The sequence below is a fragment of the Drosophila ficusphila genome, unplaced genomic scaffold, assembly GCF_018152265.1.
Source record: "Drosophila ficusphila isolate 14025-0441.05 unplaced genomic scaffold, ASM1815226v1 contig_791, whole genome shotgun sequence".
Classification (NCBI taxonomy): Eukaryota; Metazoa; Arthropoda; class Insecta; order Diptera; family Drosophilidae; genus Drosophila; species Drosophila ficusphila.
Genome location: NW_025064737.1, coordinates 16,930,382 through 16,948,183, shown reverse-complemented (window position 1 = coordinate 16,948,183; position 17,802 = coordinate 16,930,382). Strand labels below are relative to the sequence as shown.

At 46.8% G+C, this 17,802-nt stretch overlaps 6 protein-coding genes across 6 annotated transcripts in view; 3 read left to right on the top strand and 3 right to left on the bottom strand.

Moving 5' to 3' along the window:
• Positions 1-139: 139 nt before the first annotated feature.
• On the top strand, positions 140-1,899 carry LOC108091856 (serine protease easter). The gene is made up of 4 exons (XM_017191236.2): positions 140-353; positions 422-597; positions 944-1,097; positions 1,154-1,899. Exons 1-4 carry the CDS (start codon positions 296-298, stop codon positions 1,849-1,851), a joined length of 1,086 nt encoding a protein of 361 aa, XP_017046725.1. The 5' UTR covers positions 140-295; the 3' UTR covers positions 1,852-1,899.
• Positions 1,900-2,035: 136 nt separating this feature from the next.
• Positions 2,036-3,749, top strand: LOC108092209 (protein HEXIM1). Its single transcript, XM_017191738.2, has 3 exons — positions 2,036-2,182; positions 2,348-2,899; positions 2,989-3,749. The coding sequence occupies exons 1-3, from the start codon at positions 2,161-2,163 to the stop codon at positions 3,447-3,449; spliced, it is 1,035 nt and encodes a 344-aa protein (XP_017047227.1). The 5' UTR covers positions 2,036-2,160; the 3' UTR covers positions 3,450-3,749.
• Positions 3,750-3,850: 101 nt separating this feature from the next.
• Positions 3,851-5,764, bottom strand: LOC108092224 (cell cycle checkpoint protein RAD17). Its single transcript, XM_017191758.1, has 4 exons — positions 5,729-5,764; positions 5,004-5,671; positions 4,477-4,937; positions 3,851-4,419 (listed from the first exon to the last, which is right to left on the bottom strand). The coding sequence occupies exons 1-4, from the start codon at positions 5,741-5,743 to the stop codon at positions 3,962-3,964; spliced, it is 1,602 nt and encodes a 533-aa protein (XP_017047247.1). The 5' UTR covers positions 5,744-5,764; the 3' UTR covers positions 3,851-3,961.
• Positions 5,765-6,143: 379 nt separating this feature from the next.
• On the bottom strand, positions 6,144-10,139 carry LOC108091907 (zinc metalloproteinase-disintegrin-like MTP8). The gene is made up of 6 exons (XM_017191291.1): positions 9,892-10,139; positions 9,334-9,449; positions 8,802-8,999; positions 8,258-8,740; positions 6,828-8,187; positions 6,144-6,729 (listed from the first exon to the last, which is right to left on the bottom strand). Exons 1-6 carry the CDS (start codon positions 10,004-10,006, stop codon positions 6,188-6,190), a joined length of 2,814 nt encoding a protein of 937 aa, XP_017046780.1. The 5' UTR covers positions 10,007-10,139; the 3' UTR covers positions 6,144-6,187.
• A 610-nt stretch (positions 10,140-10,749) lies between these two features.
• LOC108091998 (late histone H1) lies at positions 10,750-12,098 on the top strand. The gene is given in 3 exon segments (XM_043208965.1): positions 10,750-11,425; positions 11,427-11,561; positions 11,631-12,098. Coding segments are annotated over 3 exon segments (1,059 nt in total). The 5' UTR covers positions 10,750-10,870; the 3' UTR covers positions 12,000-12,098.
• A 162-nt stretch (positions 12,099-12,260) lies between these two features.
• Positions 12,261-17,802, bottom strand: part of LOC108091995 (disintegrin and metalloproteinase domain-containing protein 12) — a 32,406-nt gene continuing 26,864 nt past the window's right edge. Inside the window, exons 6-8 of the mRNA XM_017191420.2 lie at positions 16,399-17,758; positions 16,194-16,323; positions 12,261-14,939 (exon numbers count right to left, since the gene is read on the bottom strand). Of these exons, the coding sequence (XP_017046909.1) occupies positions 13,097-14,939; positions 16,194-16,323; positions 16,399-17,758 (3,333 nt within the window). The 3' untranslated portion in view covers positions 12,261-13,096. The remainder of the gene's footprint in view (positions 14,940-16,193; positions 16,324-16,398; positions 17,759-17,802) is intronic.

The window sequence follows — 17,802 nt, the reverse complement described above, 5'->3', positions numbered from 1 at the left end:
ACATGCACGCTCAATAGGTTTAACCATAAAACCTTATTTCCATAATTGTATTTTATAAAGAACTTAGAATCCGGCATGCAAGGAGTTAAAAAGCTATAAAAGTCACCCTGTTGAACAACTAAGATTGCGTTATCTGCGGATCCGAAAGCGGCTCTCTGGTAATTCACAGGCTGAACTTGGTGTTAGTCTCAGTCGGAGTCGCAGCCTCAACCGTACCGCTGTTCGTCCGAAGTATCAGCGGCAGTGTCGTATCGTACGTATCGTATCGTATCGTATCTGATCGATCCGGTCCGGCATGGGAAGTTTTCCAGCTCTACTTGTTGTTGTCGGCTCGCTGGCATTGGGTGCGAGTGGTGAGTGTTCGGATCACAGAATCGTAAACAAGTCTGGCAGTGAACTTAACGCAGTCGATCTCCTCCAGCTCAACTCACCCTCAACTGTGTGTCGGACATCCCGAGTGGCCGTGTGACCGGTCACTGCATTTCCATCCGGAATTGTGACTATTTTATGAAGATTTTGGCCTCTTCGAATCTCAGCCAGAGCGATCGCATCCTTCTGCGGCGAAATCAGTGCGGTGGAAGTGGCGTGGACGTCCAGGTGAGTGATTCACCGAAACGATTCCTGTTTAATTAAGAAATTTTATTACTTCAAGCAAGAGGCGAAACCGTTAAAAGCTTGATTTTATAGCCCTTACAAAATTTCGAAAGTTATATTTTTATCATATTAAAAAATAACCAATTTGTATAAACTTGATCATGGCCATTAATACTTTCAGATTAATACTTTCACTGATTCAGCTTGATCTTCATTTTTTTATTCTGATAATCACTTTAAAACTTACGATGACAAGAGCAAAATTGACTTTTAGTTTTTTAATGAGTCTGATTAGGACATTTTCTTATCTCTACTAAATTTAAGTTAAGTCTTTTAAATGTACCCGCAGGTGTGTTGCCCCAGTACCGCCGGTTTGGCGGCCTTGACCCACCCACTTCTGCCCAAAGATTGCGGCTCGGTTCGATGGCAGCGTTCCAATGACACGGAAACGGAGACGCGGGTCAGGGAGTTTCCCTGGCTGGCGCTTATCGAGTACACCCGGGGTGAGTTTGGGGTTTTTGGCGCTATCAATTCCTCTGACTCCTTCTCCCCTTTGCAGATAACCAGGAGAAGATCCACGCATGTGGGGGAGTGCTTATCAGCGATCGCTATGTGCTGACTGCTGCTCATTGTTTGGCTCAGGCGGCGACCAGCAATCTCAAGATTACGGCGGTTCGCTTGGGAGAATGGGACACGAGCACCAATCCGGATTGTCAGTTCCATCAGGACACGAAAGTAACGGATTGTGCACCACCCTATCAGGATTTAGCCGTCGAGGAGCTGCTGCCACATCCGCAGTACACGCGAACCGATAGCTCCCAGATTAACGACATTGCCCTCATTCGTTTGGCAACTCCTGCCACATTCAACGACTTTGTGCTGCCCATTTGTTTGCCCAACAAACAGCTGCGGGCCGACGAACTGGAGGGTCTGGTCACCGAAGTCGCCGGTTGGCAGGCCACATCCTCGTCGCGCATGCGCAAAAGCCTGGTGACCATTAACTCCCTGGAGGAGTGCCAACGGAAGTACGCCGGTCAGCAGTTGAACATTCAAGTCACCCAGCTCTGCGGGTTGACCACGACCAAGGAGTGCCACGGCAATGCTGGCGGACCACTAATGCTGTTCAAGAACGGGGGCTATCTGCTGGGCGGATTGATGTCCTTCGGACCTGTTCCCTGTCCAAATCCCGACTGGCCAGATGTCTACACAAGGGTTGCCGCATTTACTGATTGGATTCACGACAGTTTAAGGGCATAGCCTTATAAGCTTAATGGTCAGTAATGTCAATAAATGCTTGGTGCCAAATATTAAGAAAGTTTATTTTACAAAACAATGGTAAATTTAAAATTTACCGCCCATTCAGCTTTAGTGTGGTTGTAAATCTGGGGTCTGGGCAGGCGTTTAGAGAACACATGGTGTAATTCAACACGCAACACCTGGTTACTCTACTTCAGAGCCTTAGTCGCTCAGAATATATTTCGCGAGCTTATCAATTCGCACGAAAATCGGAGCGCTCCCTTAAAGTGTTAATTAAGAGCTGGGAAATCTACTAATTGTGAAGGCGAAATGGCAGAAGCTGTAAAAAAAGGTAAAAATCGGCACTCGGGGAGCGCTGAAAATGGCAAGCGGACAAATGGCGACTGTCCTATTGGATTGTTTTTTTTTCTTCTTTGCCTCTGCATTCGGCAGAGTTGCATTTCCGAGTTCTTGGCGGTTTCACTTTGAATTTCTTCGTACTTTTTTTCGCCTGCAGAAATTGGTGCCGGTCGTCCTCTGGATGGTGGAGGGGGTGGCAGCGGAGGAGGCGGTGGGGGCGGCGGAACGGGAATGCCCAAAAGAAAGCATCGCCGTGGCAAAAAGTCAAAGATGATGCCCAAGAAGTCCAAGAACCACTATCCACAGTGGAAACTCGATATGCCAACGGGTGCGGGAGCAACGCTCGAGGGTAATACTCGCCAGAATAGTCGCACCAAGTTGGTCCGCTCTCGATCTTTGCTCGTTCCATACAACACCAACCGCTTCCTGATGGAAGAGCACATGTCCGAGGTGCCCAAGGACGACTCTGACGACAATTGTTTCGGGTCGCAGACTGAGGACCAGGTGCTATTTCTCTCCAAGGAGTTCTCCAACGTCTACGAACGGGCGCGTCTTGAGCGCCTGGAGACTATGAGTAAGCAGGAGCTCATCCAGGAATGCCTGCAGATCGAGGATCGCTATTCCAAGGCCCAGAACGTCTCGAAGGAGTTTAGCGCCAAGCTACGGGCGCAGGAAGAGAAGATGCGACAGCTTACCAGGGAGAACCAATGTGAGTGGAGTTTAACAATTTAATGAAATTATTTGCACATAAATATTGGTAATTTATTTATTTTTAAAACCGTTTTTTTCTCTTCCCAGTTTTACGTTCTCACTTCCTGCGTTCGTGTCCGACGACAGCTGGACCTGCGGCAGCTGCAGCGGCTGCCGCATCTCCACCATCGGCGGTGGCACCCACACCCAGCTCCGCCTGTGAGCTGCAGGCCAGACAACAGCCGCCGCAGCAGCCCCAGCCCACACCGATGGACTCCTCCAGCGAGGACAGCGAAAGCGACAGCAGCAGCACTACGTCGAGCACCACTTCCAGCACATCCTCGAGCAGCAGCGATGGTCACGAGATGGGCGTGGCCGGTCTGAACATTGCCAACGGACATGCCGAGCGCCACGAGCGGAGCCGTACCCGCTCCAGGTCAAGATCGCCTATCCACCTAAACGGTCATGCCGACGAGGAGGAACGCCAGCGCCTGCTGGACGGCAATCAAATGGACGAAGATGAAAACTCCAGCGATGTCCCAAAGCCAGGCGATTCTGCGGTCAAATAAGCTGGACGTTGTCACCCTTTCCTGTGTAAATAGAAGACTCAATTGTGGTAGACTGCGGCGACATATGGACAAAAACCCTGCTTAGTTTTTAAGTAATCTCTGCGCGCCTCAGCCGTGGGGATTTCATTTTTAATCATCATCATCCAGCAAAAACATTAGATTTATTCTGTTATCTGCAAACGATGCCTACCGCATGTAAAATATTTCAAGATGTTGCCTCGACGCGTTAATGATTTTAATGGATTTTTTATAATGAAAACTCGATTTGTAGGTTAATAAAAAGTTGAATCGTGAATTCAAGAAAATTTGGTTTTATTTTCTTTGATAAATCTGAGAAATATTTTTAATAATATTAAATATTAATATAAATGTAAATAATTAAATTAAAATTCAAGAAAATATAGCTTCCTTTCCTGTTAAAATTTATTTTCTTCATATTCTTTGTTTTAACATCAGATAAATTAATTTTTTAAATCTACTCTAAACAAGGTTTAAATTCGTAAGAAACATAATTATTTTAAAATAGGATCAGTACTTTGGCTTGAACTGCTTTCCGAATGCTTTTCAGCTATGTGCTTTACCAAGGAACAGTATTCGGTGGCATAAAGCGTCCTGGAAATGCCTGCGTAACCCACACCCACCAGATTCTGCTCCGCCAATGTGGCTTGTGGTCGTTGATTTATACGCTTGGGTCCCCGAACTGGCATCCAGCCGCTGACAGGGGAACTATTCGCCAGCATAACTCCTCTAATAGCGATGTTAAGACCCATTACGGACAAAGCATCATCTCGGTATTCATTGAGCATGGAATCTGACAGACCCAAGTCATCAATGGCGGAAACGACCTCCTCTATGTCGTTGAAATGTGGCAGATAATTGGAATGTATAAAGTTTACAAAATTCCTTGGTTCTGTGTTAAAGGCTTCGGTTAATTCCTCGGGGCTGTGCAGCATGCGTTTGTCCTCGTTATCTAAAAAATAAAATAAATATTAAGGAGTGTACGCAGAGGCAGTTTCAAATAATTTACACTTAGGATTCAGAACCCTTCCCAATGCGTGCATCAGAGTAATAGATTCATCTCGGCCAATGGACTTTAATGTGCTTTGCATCTTCTTTTTGCGTCCTTTTGTGGATACGCTAGTATTTAGCTGCTTAATCGGCATGCTGGCAACTCCCTTTAAGGAGCTGAGATGCAGATTAATCAATGCATTTCTTATGTCACCCTGGGCGCTCACGACTATTGAGTCAACAACAGCGGTTGAGGGCACCTTGTACGTAGCCTTATTTTGAGGTTGCTGCATAACAGAACAAAAGGCTTTCATTGACTTCTGCATGATTGTGGATGCAATAGAGTTAAAGCTTATGTGTTCGATACGGTATTTAGCCTTCACTTCATCCGGAAAAAGACGGTAGCTCATGTTTAAGTCTCGACTTTTGGCATCGGCTACAATGAACACCAAGGGCGATTTGCCATAGTTGGAGTACTCTCTGCAAAGATACAAGTTTGTGTTAGAATAGGACTAACTGTCATCATTATTTATTTAGGCTACCTACTCTAGCAGTTCCTCAAAATTGATCGTCTTATCTCTAAGGAGGATGTTCGGAACATCCTCGACAAGAAGCAGTCTCTTGTTGCTTGACTCAAGCAGGGATTTGTAACGCGAGGCACGAAGCAGGAAGCTCTTGAAAGCATCCAGGTGGGAACCCACATAGGAAGATTCAACCTCTTGATCGCCCAGTGCGTTGACCACCTCACAGTCGACGGGATTTATCCATTCCTGCACCTGGAAGCCGAACTCCTTGGCCAGGACGCGCAGCGTGGCGGTTTTTCCGGCACCAGTAGGTCCGGTGAGCAGGCACATTTGGGCAGGAAACTTCTTTCGCATTGCCTCACAGTGACGCAGCCAATTACGGAGTTCTTCGATCTTTTTGGGATGCACGGCTAATGCTTCGCTACAAGCAGGTGCAAAGCTGTCCATCCAGTTTTCTTTGACTTCCGGTGGCGACGCATTGTGGTCTTCATTTTGATCATCATCTATGGCAGTGAGATCTACTGATTCCACGTCCGGAATTTTAGTCGGTGTGGATTTAAGGCTTTGAGACCTCGATATTCTGGTTGTCACATTGCTAGCACTTCTTGTTCGCTTGGCTGGAGTGGCTTCCGAAGGAACCGGACTGGAGGTCAGGTTCATTTCGCTAAAAGCGCATCTCACCCAGGTTTTCTAAGCAAATAATATCTTATTATTTCCCTTTTAAAGCTAAAAATTCAAATTGTTTACCTTTCGTGCGCTCATTTTTACATTTTTAGTTTCTTCTTCTTTATAGTGTTACCGAGCGGAAGAAAAATAAAATGCTGAAAAAATGGTATTTTTAAGTGGGCGTTAAATTCAAAGAAAACGTAATTGATTTGATCGTCAACTACTACATTTATTAAGGTTTTTATTCTGATTTCTTTATATTTTTTTTAATGAGAATAACGACACCATGAACAAAATAAAAATATTTTTCTAGTTATTAAACTTTTATACAAGTCTTTCTTTGTAAGCTTCTGAGTCGGTAATAAATCTAAAGTTATTAAAGCCAAATCAAAAATAAAAATAAACATACATACATATATAAATTAACATAAATAAACACATAAAATATAATATTTTAAAAATTGTTTAGATCTTGAATTGTCTTTCTAGGTATGCAAATTCCTGCTATTGGACTATGGTGCGGAAATATTTCGCTGTGTTTTATTTGTGGATTCTTTTCGTGGGGTCGCTCTGTATGAACTGGACGCCCTCGGAAAGAGTTAGAGGATTTGTGGTGGCATGCAGCAGTGGGGCCGTTATGACCAGGTTTCGTCCTTGTGTTTCCCCATTTTTGTTGAGTAACTCAGTGTTGTTGTTAGTGGAGGAGAAAGAAGAGGGGAGAAATAATCTTGGGCTCCTGGGAACAGAAAGTGGCTGGTTGTGAATCTGATGCACTGCATCAGGATTGGCATGCATGTCAGTATTGGTGGCCGAAGCAGTGTTAAATACAACAACAGGTGGCTGAGTTGGAGGTGGTGGTGCAGTTCGTGCAGGGTTCTTTGCGGTGGTGCTGCTGCTGGCGAGGATGTTGCTCCCTTTCATGCCGATGCTGAAGGAGGAGGTCGATACATACATATTTTGGGAAAGCTTTCCGCGGGTCAACATTCCCTTCTTGTAGCACAGACACAGGCAACAGAATCCGATCATGGCGAGCAGCAGGAAGAAAAGCACCACACACAGGATTATCGTGAGTCCTAGAGATTCTGTAAAAAAAGGATTCGAAGTTAAAAAGTTAGTTAAAAATATACAGAGAAAGATTTTGATTTGATTTTTTCTCTCCTTGAACTACTACTAATCTTACCATTAGGATCCATAACTGGTCCACTGTCCGGTGATCCTCCTGATCCCGCCTTGGAGCAGGACTCCCCGCCAAAACCCACATCGCAGTGGCAGTGACCACGACTGTTGCAAATGCCATTGCCACTGCAGTCGTCCGGACAGGGAGTTCCTATGCCCTGCTGGCGTATCTCAGCCACCTCCAAGCATCGCTGATGCACGCACATCTTGTTTTCACCGCACTTGGCTCCATTGGGCGTCAGGCCAGGATCGATCGTCTGCAGACCCAGATCCACCAAGGAAGGTCGGCAGCGGACTGTCTTGCGTTGGTGGATAATGTAGTAATCCGATAGAACGGCTGCCGACTCCACTCCGAATTGGAGGCGATCGTTCAAGTGGTCGCAGTGCAGCATGCCGCACTTGACATCCTGCTCTTCGCAAGGCAAGTAGGTATTGCTAAGGCGGTTATAACCGCAGTTGCCCAGGCGAGTCCCTTCCGTGTTATTGTTGTAGCAATGTTCGGAGTTTTGGCCCGTTGGGCCCCATAAAGTGCGACACTGTGAGGAGTGGGAGCGACAGGTTCCTTGGAAGCAGTAGGCTTTCCCGCCGTCACAGGGCTCCGTGTCCCGCCGGAAGACGTCCGCCGGACAGTACTCCGATTCCCCCGTGCAGTACTCCGGCAGGTCGCACTCGTTCTCCTCCTCCCGACAGGCACTGCCCGCCAATTTGGGACGACAGGTGGTCAGATCGCAGCACTCCCCGGTGGCACAGGAGGCGTTGGCGTGGAGCATGCAGGTCTTGGCGTTGCAGCAGGCATTCTCGCAGTGCTCCGGCAATCCGCAGTCGCACTGCTCCCCGGGCTCCACGAATCCGTTGCCACAGGTGGGCGACTCTAACAATCTTTCTGGCTTGTTCCGCAGGCAATAGTCCAATCCTTGTGAGAAAGATATCGTGAGCTGATTGATGCTGCATCTGCTCCAGTTGACCGGGATAAACGAGGTACTCGAGGCACCCATTATACACTGTTTATCCGGACAATCGCAGTTAGGCGAATCATGCGTCATGCCAAAGTTGTGCCCCATTTCGTGGGCCATTGTGGTGGCCACCACCGCCGGATTGGCGCTCTTCTGCACGCTTAGTCCGGCGGAACTTTCGTACGTACAGAAAGAGCCAATCCGCCCCTTCCCGACAACGCCTCCGTCGAAGGTTTCCATGGTCAGCAGGTGGGCGTTGTCATTGGGGTGCTGCACCATCAGCTTCTTCCTCCGGTAGCTCAGAAAGTTTTCCAGAGTAGCATCGCTGTCTTTGGAGAAAGTAATTTCGTTTGACTCGTTCCAGATCACAACGCCCACCAGTGCCACAAATATATTCAGCGGCACATAGAGCTAAGATTAAGATGATGAAGTGAAGATTAGAAAAATAAACTAGTGCTTTTAATAAAGGTTAATTACTCACCGAATTGATAATGTTGGCCAGCGTCTTGCAGTGCTGATGAACCTTCCTGGCATTCTCCTGAAAGTTCTTGTACACCTTGTTGTCCACGACGATGACCAATTCCACGTAGCTGGAGTGCTTATTGGCATTGTAGGGTCCTCGGATCAGTTGACTGCTGTCGTCGGCCTGTCGCCTACTTCGGAGCAGGGTTCGCTGGAATTCTCCGCCATCGAGGGGGAGTGGCAGTGCAGGAATCTCCGCTCCCAGTTCGTTATCCTCGTGGTCATGGCTGTGATCGTCCTTGTGGCTATCGTAGCCACAGGTGGCGTTCGTGGGATGCATGTCCGCCTGTTTGAGCAGATAGTGGTCGTCCTCCAGACGTCCACTTCCATGGATATGGGGATGGATGAAGTATGTTTGCCTCCCATCGAAAACGAGGCCGTTAAGAGCACCTTCGCAGGTGGACAGCGCAACCATAGAATTCGGTCGACCACGAATGTGTCCCTGGAGGGGTATACATACTCCTAAGTTTTATGAAGTGACTTTAAGGATGTTCCGAATTCACCTGATAGTGGCATAAATCAACCTCAGTCTTGGTGAAGTGGCGCACCACATGGCCAGCGGTTTCTGCTCCGCTGGAGGAGTTCTGGGTCCGCAGGAAGTGGTTGTCGGGCAGCAGGCGATCGTTTCGCTGCAGGTCGATGGTGATTCGTTGGCCCTCGTGGGTGTAGCTCAGGCTAATGTGCGGCGCGTGAAGGCCGTTCTGCAAAAAGTAGCAAGGCAGTTTACATTATTTTTACACGCAAAATTTTGGGCGTGACAATAAGTCGAGGTGCGAATGCGTAATGTCCTTCCTACCCACCACAGGATTTAACTTAAATATCACTCCCCTTTTATCTACATGTGGAAACTAATTAAAACGGGTTTGGCTTTTTGTAAACGCACCCACTAAATTCCACCCACTTTTGTTTCAACATGAATTTTGAGAAAATTTATGTGTTCCAGAGGGACATAAATTTTGATTATCGCTATGGAATGGTAAATTCTAGACAATGTTTAAATGTTTACTAAATTTCAACTTTTCCTTGGCTACTTACGGTGGCATCCAGAGTGGTGAGCAGGCTGCGCTTGGTGCGTCCATGTTGCACCTGCGGTCGTATCACAGTATGAATTTTAAACTCGTCGAGGATTTGTAAATAATCGGCGGAGTTTGCTGCAATAGAAGATAAGGGAAAAAAATTGTTATGCCTTGCATAACTTTTACAGATCGTTTCTAAGTCGCTAAATTTTTGTTCTGGAAGTAATCCAACGTCTTAAACTGGTGGCTTATCTAATTTCCGCATGCCTTTTGGTGCTAAGCGCTTAAATTGTTGTGTATTATGCTCAAAATAAAAATGTATTTGGAAAAATGTAATTTGAGTAATAAAAATTTTTGCAAATGCGTTGACTAATTTGGGTTTATTTCGCATTCTAATCTTTGACTATTATAATGTATTAACATATATTGCATGTTTTAATGAATAATTCCAATCTAGCAAAGAATTTTTAAATTAAATGCTATCCCATCTTTACAAAAATCCCCGTCAATATTATTCAGATATTGGTAAAAAAAGCCAACATTTGATTTTTTCTGATAACTTTGCCTGCAGACTTACCTTTTGGCTTTTCTTCTGGCTGATGAAACGTTATCGCTTCCGCTGGCTGGAAAATGTGTTGCAAGCATGTGTTGAGCAGTGGCAACGCCAGCAAAAACAAATTTAAATGTAACATATTTAAATCATGAAAATATTGTTGTTATTCCATAAGCTTTATGATGTTATAGTATTAAGCGATTATCATATAACAACATTAAACTGCCTCAGGGTCAAAGTAATGTCATAACACGTCCTTTAGATTAAATTTTGTTTTGCTTTTTGGTGGCGGCACTACCGGTACGACTTGAAATAATTATGAGCTGGTTTATCAAAGTTTTAAGGCACCATATAAAGTATAAATATAATTTAATATTAATAAATTTAATAAACACCCGAGCAGATATTGCTGCTGTAAATTTATCGGCTTTTATGTCGTAGAGTAAGAACCATTTAGAACCTCTGCTCAACGTTTGCCGAAAGTTGTGTTTAAGTCAAAATTTGTTTTTCACCATATTCAACACGTCAACTGTGGTGAAAGATGACGCAAAAAACAAAAAAAGCTGCAGATATGAAAACTGGGTATTTCACCATGGTATAAATTGCGAATATGTTTATCTAAAATAAAATTTAAAAACCTAATTTTTTGGCTGGTGTGTAATTACTCAAAAAGTTAATATTTTTTGCTTTAGCCGTTTTTTATTTTTTGCAGTGTGTGACTAGGTGGTAGCCATCGATGTCCACTCTTAGTTATTAACTAAAATAGGGCTGCTTGTAATATAAGTTTAGTAAAGTTTAAAAACTAAATAATGTCACATATGTTCAGTATGCACTGTACCTTCTACATTCGTTTTTACCGTTCATTATAAAACCGTTTCTTTTTGCACTTTACCATTTCATTTATCTTAGTTTCTAAGACCGACGGCCTCGTTTTAATTGGTGTTGTTCCTTGTCTTGAAATTGTATAACTTATTATTTTTGTTAAATTTTGTTAATATTTGCCATGAAATTGAAAATAGTTGATCATAACGACAGCTCGGACGATGAGGGCGAGGAGGAGATGCAATACGATAACGATGAATCTGAGCAATCCAATGTGGGCGAAGAAGATGAGGAATTAGAAGAAGAAGAGGAGGAGCACCCAGAAGAAGAAGAGCCAGATGCGGATAATCAAGGGGCAGCTCGTGTTCCTTATCCCACTCCGCCGCCCGATGACGGATCAAAAATGGGGCCACCTGACTCCGGTAAAGGCGACTTGAAACCCAAGTCCGAGTCGAAGGGATCCCTGATATCCCTAGCACTCATGGCCATTGGAGAGCTGAAGAGCCGGTCGGGCTCTTCGGTCCGGGCCATCATGGCATATCTGAAGGACAAAGGCCACGAGTGGAAGTTTCCCAAGAAAACCGCACGCCTGATGCATCGAGCCCTCAAATTGGCCGAGACCAATGGCGAGGTGGAGATGACTAAGCGTTCCTTCAAGCTCACCAAAAAGTATAAGGACTCCTCCAAGGCTGTGGAAAAAATGAAGGCTAAGCAGTTGAAGGAGAAGGCCAAGAAGAAAAAAGGAAGAGCAAGTTCTGAAGGAAAAGTCAGAAAAAAAGGAGAAAAAAGAAAAGGAAAAGAGTAAACTCAAAGCGAAAAAGGAAAAGCCTAGTAAACCAACAGAGAGGAAAACGAAACAAGTAAGTTTGTCAGTGAAATAGAAAATAATATTAATAAGTATACTATTCAAATATATTATTTGGTTTACAGGCCGGCAAAAGAAGAAAGGCGAGGATGAACATAAGGATTCCGAACTCTTGAACAAGACGGCCGCAGCGGCTGCAGCAGGAGCTTTGCTAGAAACTCCCAAGTCCGTGGGTTCGAAAAAGGCAAAGAAGCCAGCGAAACCAAACGATAAAAGCAAGGCAGCGACATCGAAAGTAGGATCATCCTCCAAAAAGCCTCGCAAGTCCATCGGAACTCTGGCACAGCCCACGATGGCTAAGCCGAAAGTCAAGGCGGTCAAAAAACTGGTGGCTGGCAAGGGGATTACCCACTTTCCGGATATTTCCTCGACCGATATTTCGGCGGCCCAGGCCACGTCCACTCCTCAAGGACCAACTAGGGAGAAGCGCAAGCGCAAGGTCTAATCATATTTTTCATTTTTGTTGTACTAAAACTATATATTTTAGTCGTCATCCATTGTTCATCCCAATTTAGTAAAATGTTTTTTAATTTAGTTAAACATATATTTTAACATAACTTCGGTTCTATACACATTTGATATCGTTCTTACACTTGGGGTATAACATAATTGCTTGCAACACTGAGACAATTCAAATTGATTTCGCTACTGAAACAGCTTCTCTAATTAGTTTTAAATAACCCCAGATTTACAACACATTTAATCGTTTACATCGAGGCGGCGCATTTGTTGTGACAATTGAACTTCTTTGGTTTTTATTTACAAAAGCATATTGCGTATAGACATATTCATAAATACATGGGATCTCCGCAGAGTATAGATACAGATACAAGTACGCTATCGTTAAGGGCTAAATTAAAACTTCACATGTCGCGCTTAAACATTAACCATTGAGATACTTACTTAGCACATGAGTTAAGCAACGCCTTACGTCTAACTAGTGGGACACCGGTAAAGGAATGAATATCAAAGACGACGCAGTCAAAGTCATAGTCAGTGCCAAATAAAATTTGATCGAATCTTAACTAAAACTTAAGTCAATTCCACGCAAGGTGGGCACTGAGCCAGACCAAGAGCATAGCCAAGAATCACAATCGATGGCAGAGAATACAATTTATGCATCGTAAGGTTTTCGAATCTAAAACTTTTTCAAATTTAATACAAAGTGATTCCCCAAAATACTAAATGTAAAATGTTTTAAATAACACCATGATTCGCTTAATGATTGAAAAAAAGATTGAGCTTGAGAATACAATGTATGATCTTCAAATCTAAAACTTTTTTCAAATTTAATACAAAGTGATTCCCTAAACTACTAAATGTAAAATATTTTAAATAATACCATGATTCGCTTAATGATTGAAAACATAAAGATAGAGCTGCACTTTTGTCTTATCTCGTAAAATAAATTTGAACCCTAATAAATTATAAAGGGGTGACAATCAGCTTTTCAGATGCAACCTACAACCTCTCATATTGTCTTCCTAATAAATATTTCTCGCTATGCTCAGGGTCAAGCTCCTTATCGTAGTGTTCCTTAGTCTACTTGCTCTGCTCGAATCGCTGTGTCAGCGATGCAATATTGGACTTTGGCGTCGCCAACGCCGTTGCCTTCACAGTGGGTGGCGTGGGCGCTGCTCCTCCGCCGTTGATCCGCTTGCCCAGGACTCCGCCGGCAGCTGCTCCTGTGCCGCTAAACGATGGCTTGGCCGAGAGCGGCTTGGGCTTTTGAATGGTGGCCGAGGGCGCCGTGACCGCCGCTCCCGCCGTCCCATTTGGCAGTGCTTTCGTTGTGCTCTTCATAAAGGATTTGGGACGGGTGCTGTTCGCTGTTCCGCTGCTGAGGCTGCCGTTGCTGCTCCGCTTGGCCAGCTGGACAACTGGCGCCGGCTGGCCCTGACCACCGCCGGTTCCTGCCGACGGCTTGAAGCTGGACATGTTGGGCTGCGACTGCATCTGCGTTTGCGATTTGTCCGCAACCGTGGGTTTAACGCGAGCCACTGGCGCATTTGCTGGCGGCGGGCGGTAATATGTGCTTGCCGATGCATTGGCCGCCTTCTCCTCCAGCACACTGCTCGCCGGCTTGGGCGGAGCAGGTCGCTGGGGGCTCTTGGGAGGATCTGCTGGCGGTGCAGGTGTAGCTACTGCTGCCGCTGCTACGGGCTTTCCCGAATAAATGGAATCCCCGTTGATCTTCTCCAGCTCATTCACTATTTCATTCAGCAATCCCATATCGCTGCCACTGCTCGCCCTGTTGGCCACCAAATCGCTGCGCTTGAGAGTCTGTGCCGCCGGCGGAATCTCATCGATCACGGAGTAGATGTCATCGTTGGAGGCCCGAACTTCGTTCTCGTTCTCCACGAACTCACAGTCGTCGTAGGTGTTCTCCACCGATCTCTGGGCCGTGGCCACTGGCCGCTGATAACCCGAGGAGCTAATCGAGTTCGTTTTCTTCACCACCACGGGTGGAGGTCTTGGTGGCGGCGACTTGGGTCTCGAAGTGGCGCTGCCGTTGACATGACCACTTTTGGGACGCGGCAAACCGGGAGGTGAACGCATGGAACCGAAACTCTGCAGCGGCGTCTTTTTCGTGGGCGAACGCATCGATTGGGCGCGTTTCACCAGGTTCTGGGTCTCCTCTTCGCGGGGCGTCGTCTCCGAATCCGAGTTGGAGGACTCCGTTTGCGGAGCAGCGGGCACAGGCATCGGAGCTGAGATTTCCAGCGTTCGCAGCCGCTCCCTATCGATGTAGGTCTTCTCCTTCAGCGGCGGCTTCTCCTCCTTCTTGAGGAACGAGGCGAAACGCCTGATGGTTCCATCTCGTTTGACATTCAGCTTGGGATCCGCGTGCAGCGGAACCGGAGGAGCTGGAGCGGATCGCGTGGGCGAAAGATCCTCCGTGCTGCCCTTGAGCGGCACCATGGTTAATGTACTGGAATCCAGTTTGGGTGGCGAGATAATGGGACGCGCCGTGGAGCCAGGATTTTTTGGCGGCAAAGCGGGCGCTGGTCTCACATAAGTGGCTTCTGGTTTCGGAGAGGAGGGAGGATGAACGGGTTCGGTGAGTGACTTTACCACTGGAGGTGGCGGTGCCATCCTCTGTGGTCCATCCTGCTGCACCGTTGGCTGCACAAAGGCCACATTTGGTGCATTATAATTGCTCGATGGCGAAGTGGCATCGTTCAAAGGACGCAGTGTGAAACCATCGAATTTGCCAAATAATCCTGCTGTCGGTGTGGAATCGCTCGGAGATTTCAGCAGCGCCGAATCCATATCATCCGTACTGCTCGGAGTGGATTTCAGTAGTCCATTTCCCGTTGGTGGTCCACTGCCATTTTGATTGGTTCGATTGGTGATCGGTTTGCTTCCTCCAGAGGATTTCAGACTGCAAGGATATCGAATTGTAAAGATTAATATAAGGAAAATCAGTGAAGAGAATATAACTTTTGTGTATTTGTGTAACATACCAAAAGGAGAAACGTGCATAAACCAAACACCATTGCTAGGATTGAAAACATATAGTATATAGCAAGACAAACATAAAGCCAACACCAAAAATGAAAAGCAAAAATTTATTGCAGAACTCACACAATCAAGTCAACTAAAACTAGTAACAAACAGAAATTAAAGCAGTGTAAGTAGTTGTTTGGGTTAATGGATTTGGATTTGGATTATATGGCATAAAGGCAAACGTGCAAAAGGGAAGCGTGTTAAAATGAACGGAAAGTTGTCTTCGGTAATCCGAATTTGCAAAATATCTCTGCAGATTTTATTTGAATATTCTAAATATATATTGTATCCTTTGCTTTAAAAATTCTATAAACTTTCTTTTGAAGCTTACAAATTTAAATTCCCTAAAAACAATAGGTACATATTTACTAAAGTGTATAAACTTTTGTAAGCCACAATTAATTGTTTATATTTATCTTATAAATTTGTTCAGTTCTTGGGTTATCTTTCGTATTCATAAGCAAGTCTGCAAGGATACTCAAACGCCGTTGGCCAAGCGCAAGGACATGCAGTATGCATATTCGTTGGCAGTGCAGGCATAGTTCACTGTGGCTAATTGGTGTCTTTGTTTTTGGCACACCTCGCGGGGTCGCTCTGTATGAACTGGGCGCCCTCGGTGAGTGCCAGTGGATTTGTGGTGGCATGCAGCCGTGGCGCTGTGATGTCCAGCTTGCGTCTCAGTGTGCTGTTGTTAGTGTTTCTCTGCTCGTTGTTGTTGTTGTTGTTGAGTAACTCAGTGTTGTTGTTGTTAGTAGGGGAGGACGAAGAGGAGGATGGGGAGCAGGAGGACGAGGTGACGGCGCCGGAAGGAGGCCTCTTGCGCCGCACCTCGTAGCTGCTCTGACTTTTGGGCACAGAGGGCGGCTGGATGTGCACCTGGTGCACTGCATCCGGATTGGACTTGTGGCGCGGCAGGATGGCGTGTATGTTAGTAATGGTGGCCGGAGCCGTGTTAGATACAACAGTACAACCAGGTGGTGGGTGGTTTTGGTGACTATAGTAGTGTGGTGGCGGTAGTGGTGGTGCAATGCGTGCAGAGGTCTTTGTGGGTGCTAGTTGGGTGGTGATGCTGCTGTCGGGGCTGCTGCTCCCTTTCGAGCCGCTGCTGAAGGAGGAGGTCGATACATACATATTGTCCGCCAGCTTTCCGCGGCTGAATACTCCGTTCTTGTAGCAATGGTAGAGCAGCCAAACTCCGCCCACCACGGGCAAAACGAAGAAGAAGAGCACGTACAGGAATCGCTTCAGTCCCACAGATCCTGAATGGAGGAAATAAAACATTAATAACAATGATTCGAAGGTGTGAAAATGCATAATTTGTTTTGATAGCTCACCATTTGGATCCGTGGCAGGTCCACTGTCGGGGGATCCTCCTGATCCCGCCTTGGAGCAGGACTCCCCGCCAAATCCGACATCGCAGTGGCAGTGACCACGACTGTTGCAGATGCCATTGCCACTGCAGTCGTCCGGACAGGGAACACCCAAGCCCTTCTGGCGAACCTCGGCCACCGCCAGGCATCGCTGGTCCACGCACATCTTGTCCTCGCCGCACTTGGCTCCATTGGGCGTCAGTCCCGGATCAGTGGTCTGCAATCCCAGATCCACCAGGGCAGTGCGACAGGGAACTATCTTGCGCTGATGGGTGACGTAGTAGTGCGACAACACGGCCGCCGATTCCATGCCGAATTCAAGGCGTTCGTTCAGGTGGATGCAGTGCAGCATGCCGCAGTTGACATGCTGCTCCTCGCAACGCAAGTAGGTCTTGTTCAGGCGGTTATAGCCGCAGTTACCTAATCGACTTCCTTCCGTATTCCTACTGTAGCAGTGCTCCGAGTTATCACCCGTTGGTCCCCAAAGAGTGCGGCATTGAGTGGAGTGGGAGCGACAGGTTCCGTGGAAGCAGTAGGCCTGACCGCCGTCACAGGGCTCCGTGTCCCGCCGGAAGACATCCGCCGGACAGTACTCCGATTCCCCTGTGCAGTACTCCGGGAGGTCGCACTCGTTCTCCTCCTCCCGACAGGCACTGCCCGCCATTTTGGGACGACAGGTGGTCAGATCGCAGCACTCTCCGGTGGCACAGGAGGCGTTGGCGTGGAGCATGCAGGTCTTGGCGTTGCAGCAGGCATTCTCGCAGTGCTCCGGCAATCCGCAGTCGCACTGCTCCCCGGGCTCCACGAATCCGTTGCCACAGGTGGGGGAATCGAACAACTTTTCCGGCTTGTTCCTCAGGCAGTAGTTCATTCCGCGCGAGAAGGCTATCGTGAGCTGGTCGATGCTGCACCTGCTCCAGTTGACCGGGATGAACGAGGTACTCGAGGCGGCCATCACACACTTCTCGTCCGGACACTCGCAGTCCGTGGAGTCGTGCTCCATGCCGAAGTTGTGGCCCATCTCGTGGGCCATTGTGGTGGCCACCATCGCAGGATTCGGGCTGTGCTGCATGCTCACTCCGCCGGAGTACTCGTACGTGCAGATGGGACCCTTCAGCGCCTTGCCGACGACGCCTCCGGTGAAGGTCTCTTTGGTCAGCAGCTGGGCATTGTCGTTGGGGTGATCCAGCACCAGTTTCGTGCTGCGGTAGTTCAGAAAGTTTCGCAACGTCACATCGCCGTCGTTGGAGAACTCGATCTCGTTCGACTCGTTCCAGATCACAACGCCCACCAGAGCCACAAATATGTTCAGTGGGACATAGAGCTAAGATTAAGATGATGAAGTGAAGATTAGAAAAATAAACTAGT

Excerpts from the sequence above, each read along its gene's own strand:
- LOC108092209 (XM_017191738.2), top strand. The coding sequence starts at position 2,161 with ATGGCAGAAGCTGTAAAAAAAG. Across the intron at positions 2,183-2,347 it reads GGCAGAAGCTGTAAAAAAAG|AAATTGGTGCCGGTCGTCCT; the intron begins GTAAAAATCGGC and ends TTTCGCCTGCAG. Across the intron at positions 2,900-2,988 it reads GCTTACCAGGGAGAACCAAT|TTTTACGTTCTCACTTCCTG; the intron begins GTGAGTGGAGTT and ends TTCTCTTCCCAG.
- LOC108091907 (XM_017191291.1), bottom strand. The coding sequence starts at position 10,006 with ATGTTACATTTAAATTTGTTTTTGCTGGCGTTGCCACTGCTCAACACA. Across the intron at positions 9,000-9,333 it reads TCACCACTCTGGATGCCACC|AACGGCCTTCACGCGCCGCA; the intron begins GTAAGTAGCCAA and ends TACTTTTTGCAG. Across the intron at positions 8,188-8,257 it reads TGGCCAACATTATCAATTCG|CTCTATGTGCCGCTGAATAT; the intron begins GTGAGTAATTAA and ends TCTTAATCTTAG.
- LOC108091856 (XM_017191236.2), top strand. The coding sequence starts at position 296 with ATGGGAAGTTTTCCAGCTCTACTTGTTGTTGTCGGCTCGCTGGCATTG. Across the intron at positions 354-421 it reads GCTGGCATTGGGTGCGAGTG|CTCAACTCACCCTCAACTGT; the intron begins GTGAGTGTTCGG and ends GATCTCCTCCAG. Across the intron at positions 1,098-1,153 it reads GCTTATCGAGTACACCCGGG|ATAACCAGGAGAAGATCCAC; the intron begins GTGAGTTTGGGG and ends TCCCCTTTGCAG.
- LOC108092224 (XM_017191758.1), bottom strand. Across the intron at positions 4,938-5,003 it reads AATTTTGAGGAACTGCTAGA|AGAGTACTCCAACTATGGCA; the intron begins GTAGGTAGCCTA and ends GTATCTTTGCAG. Across the intron at positions 4,420-4,476 it reads AAGGGTTCTGAATCCTAAGT|ATAACGAGGACAAACGCATG; the intron begins GTAAATTATTTG and ends TTTATTTTTTAG.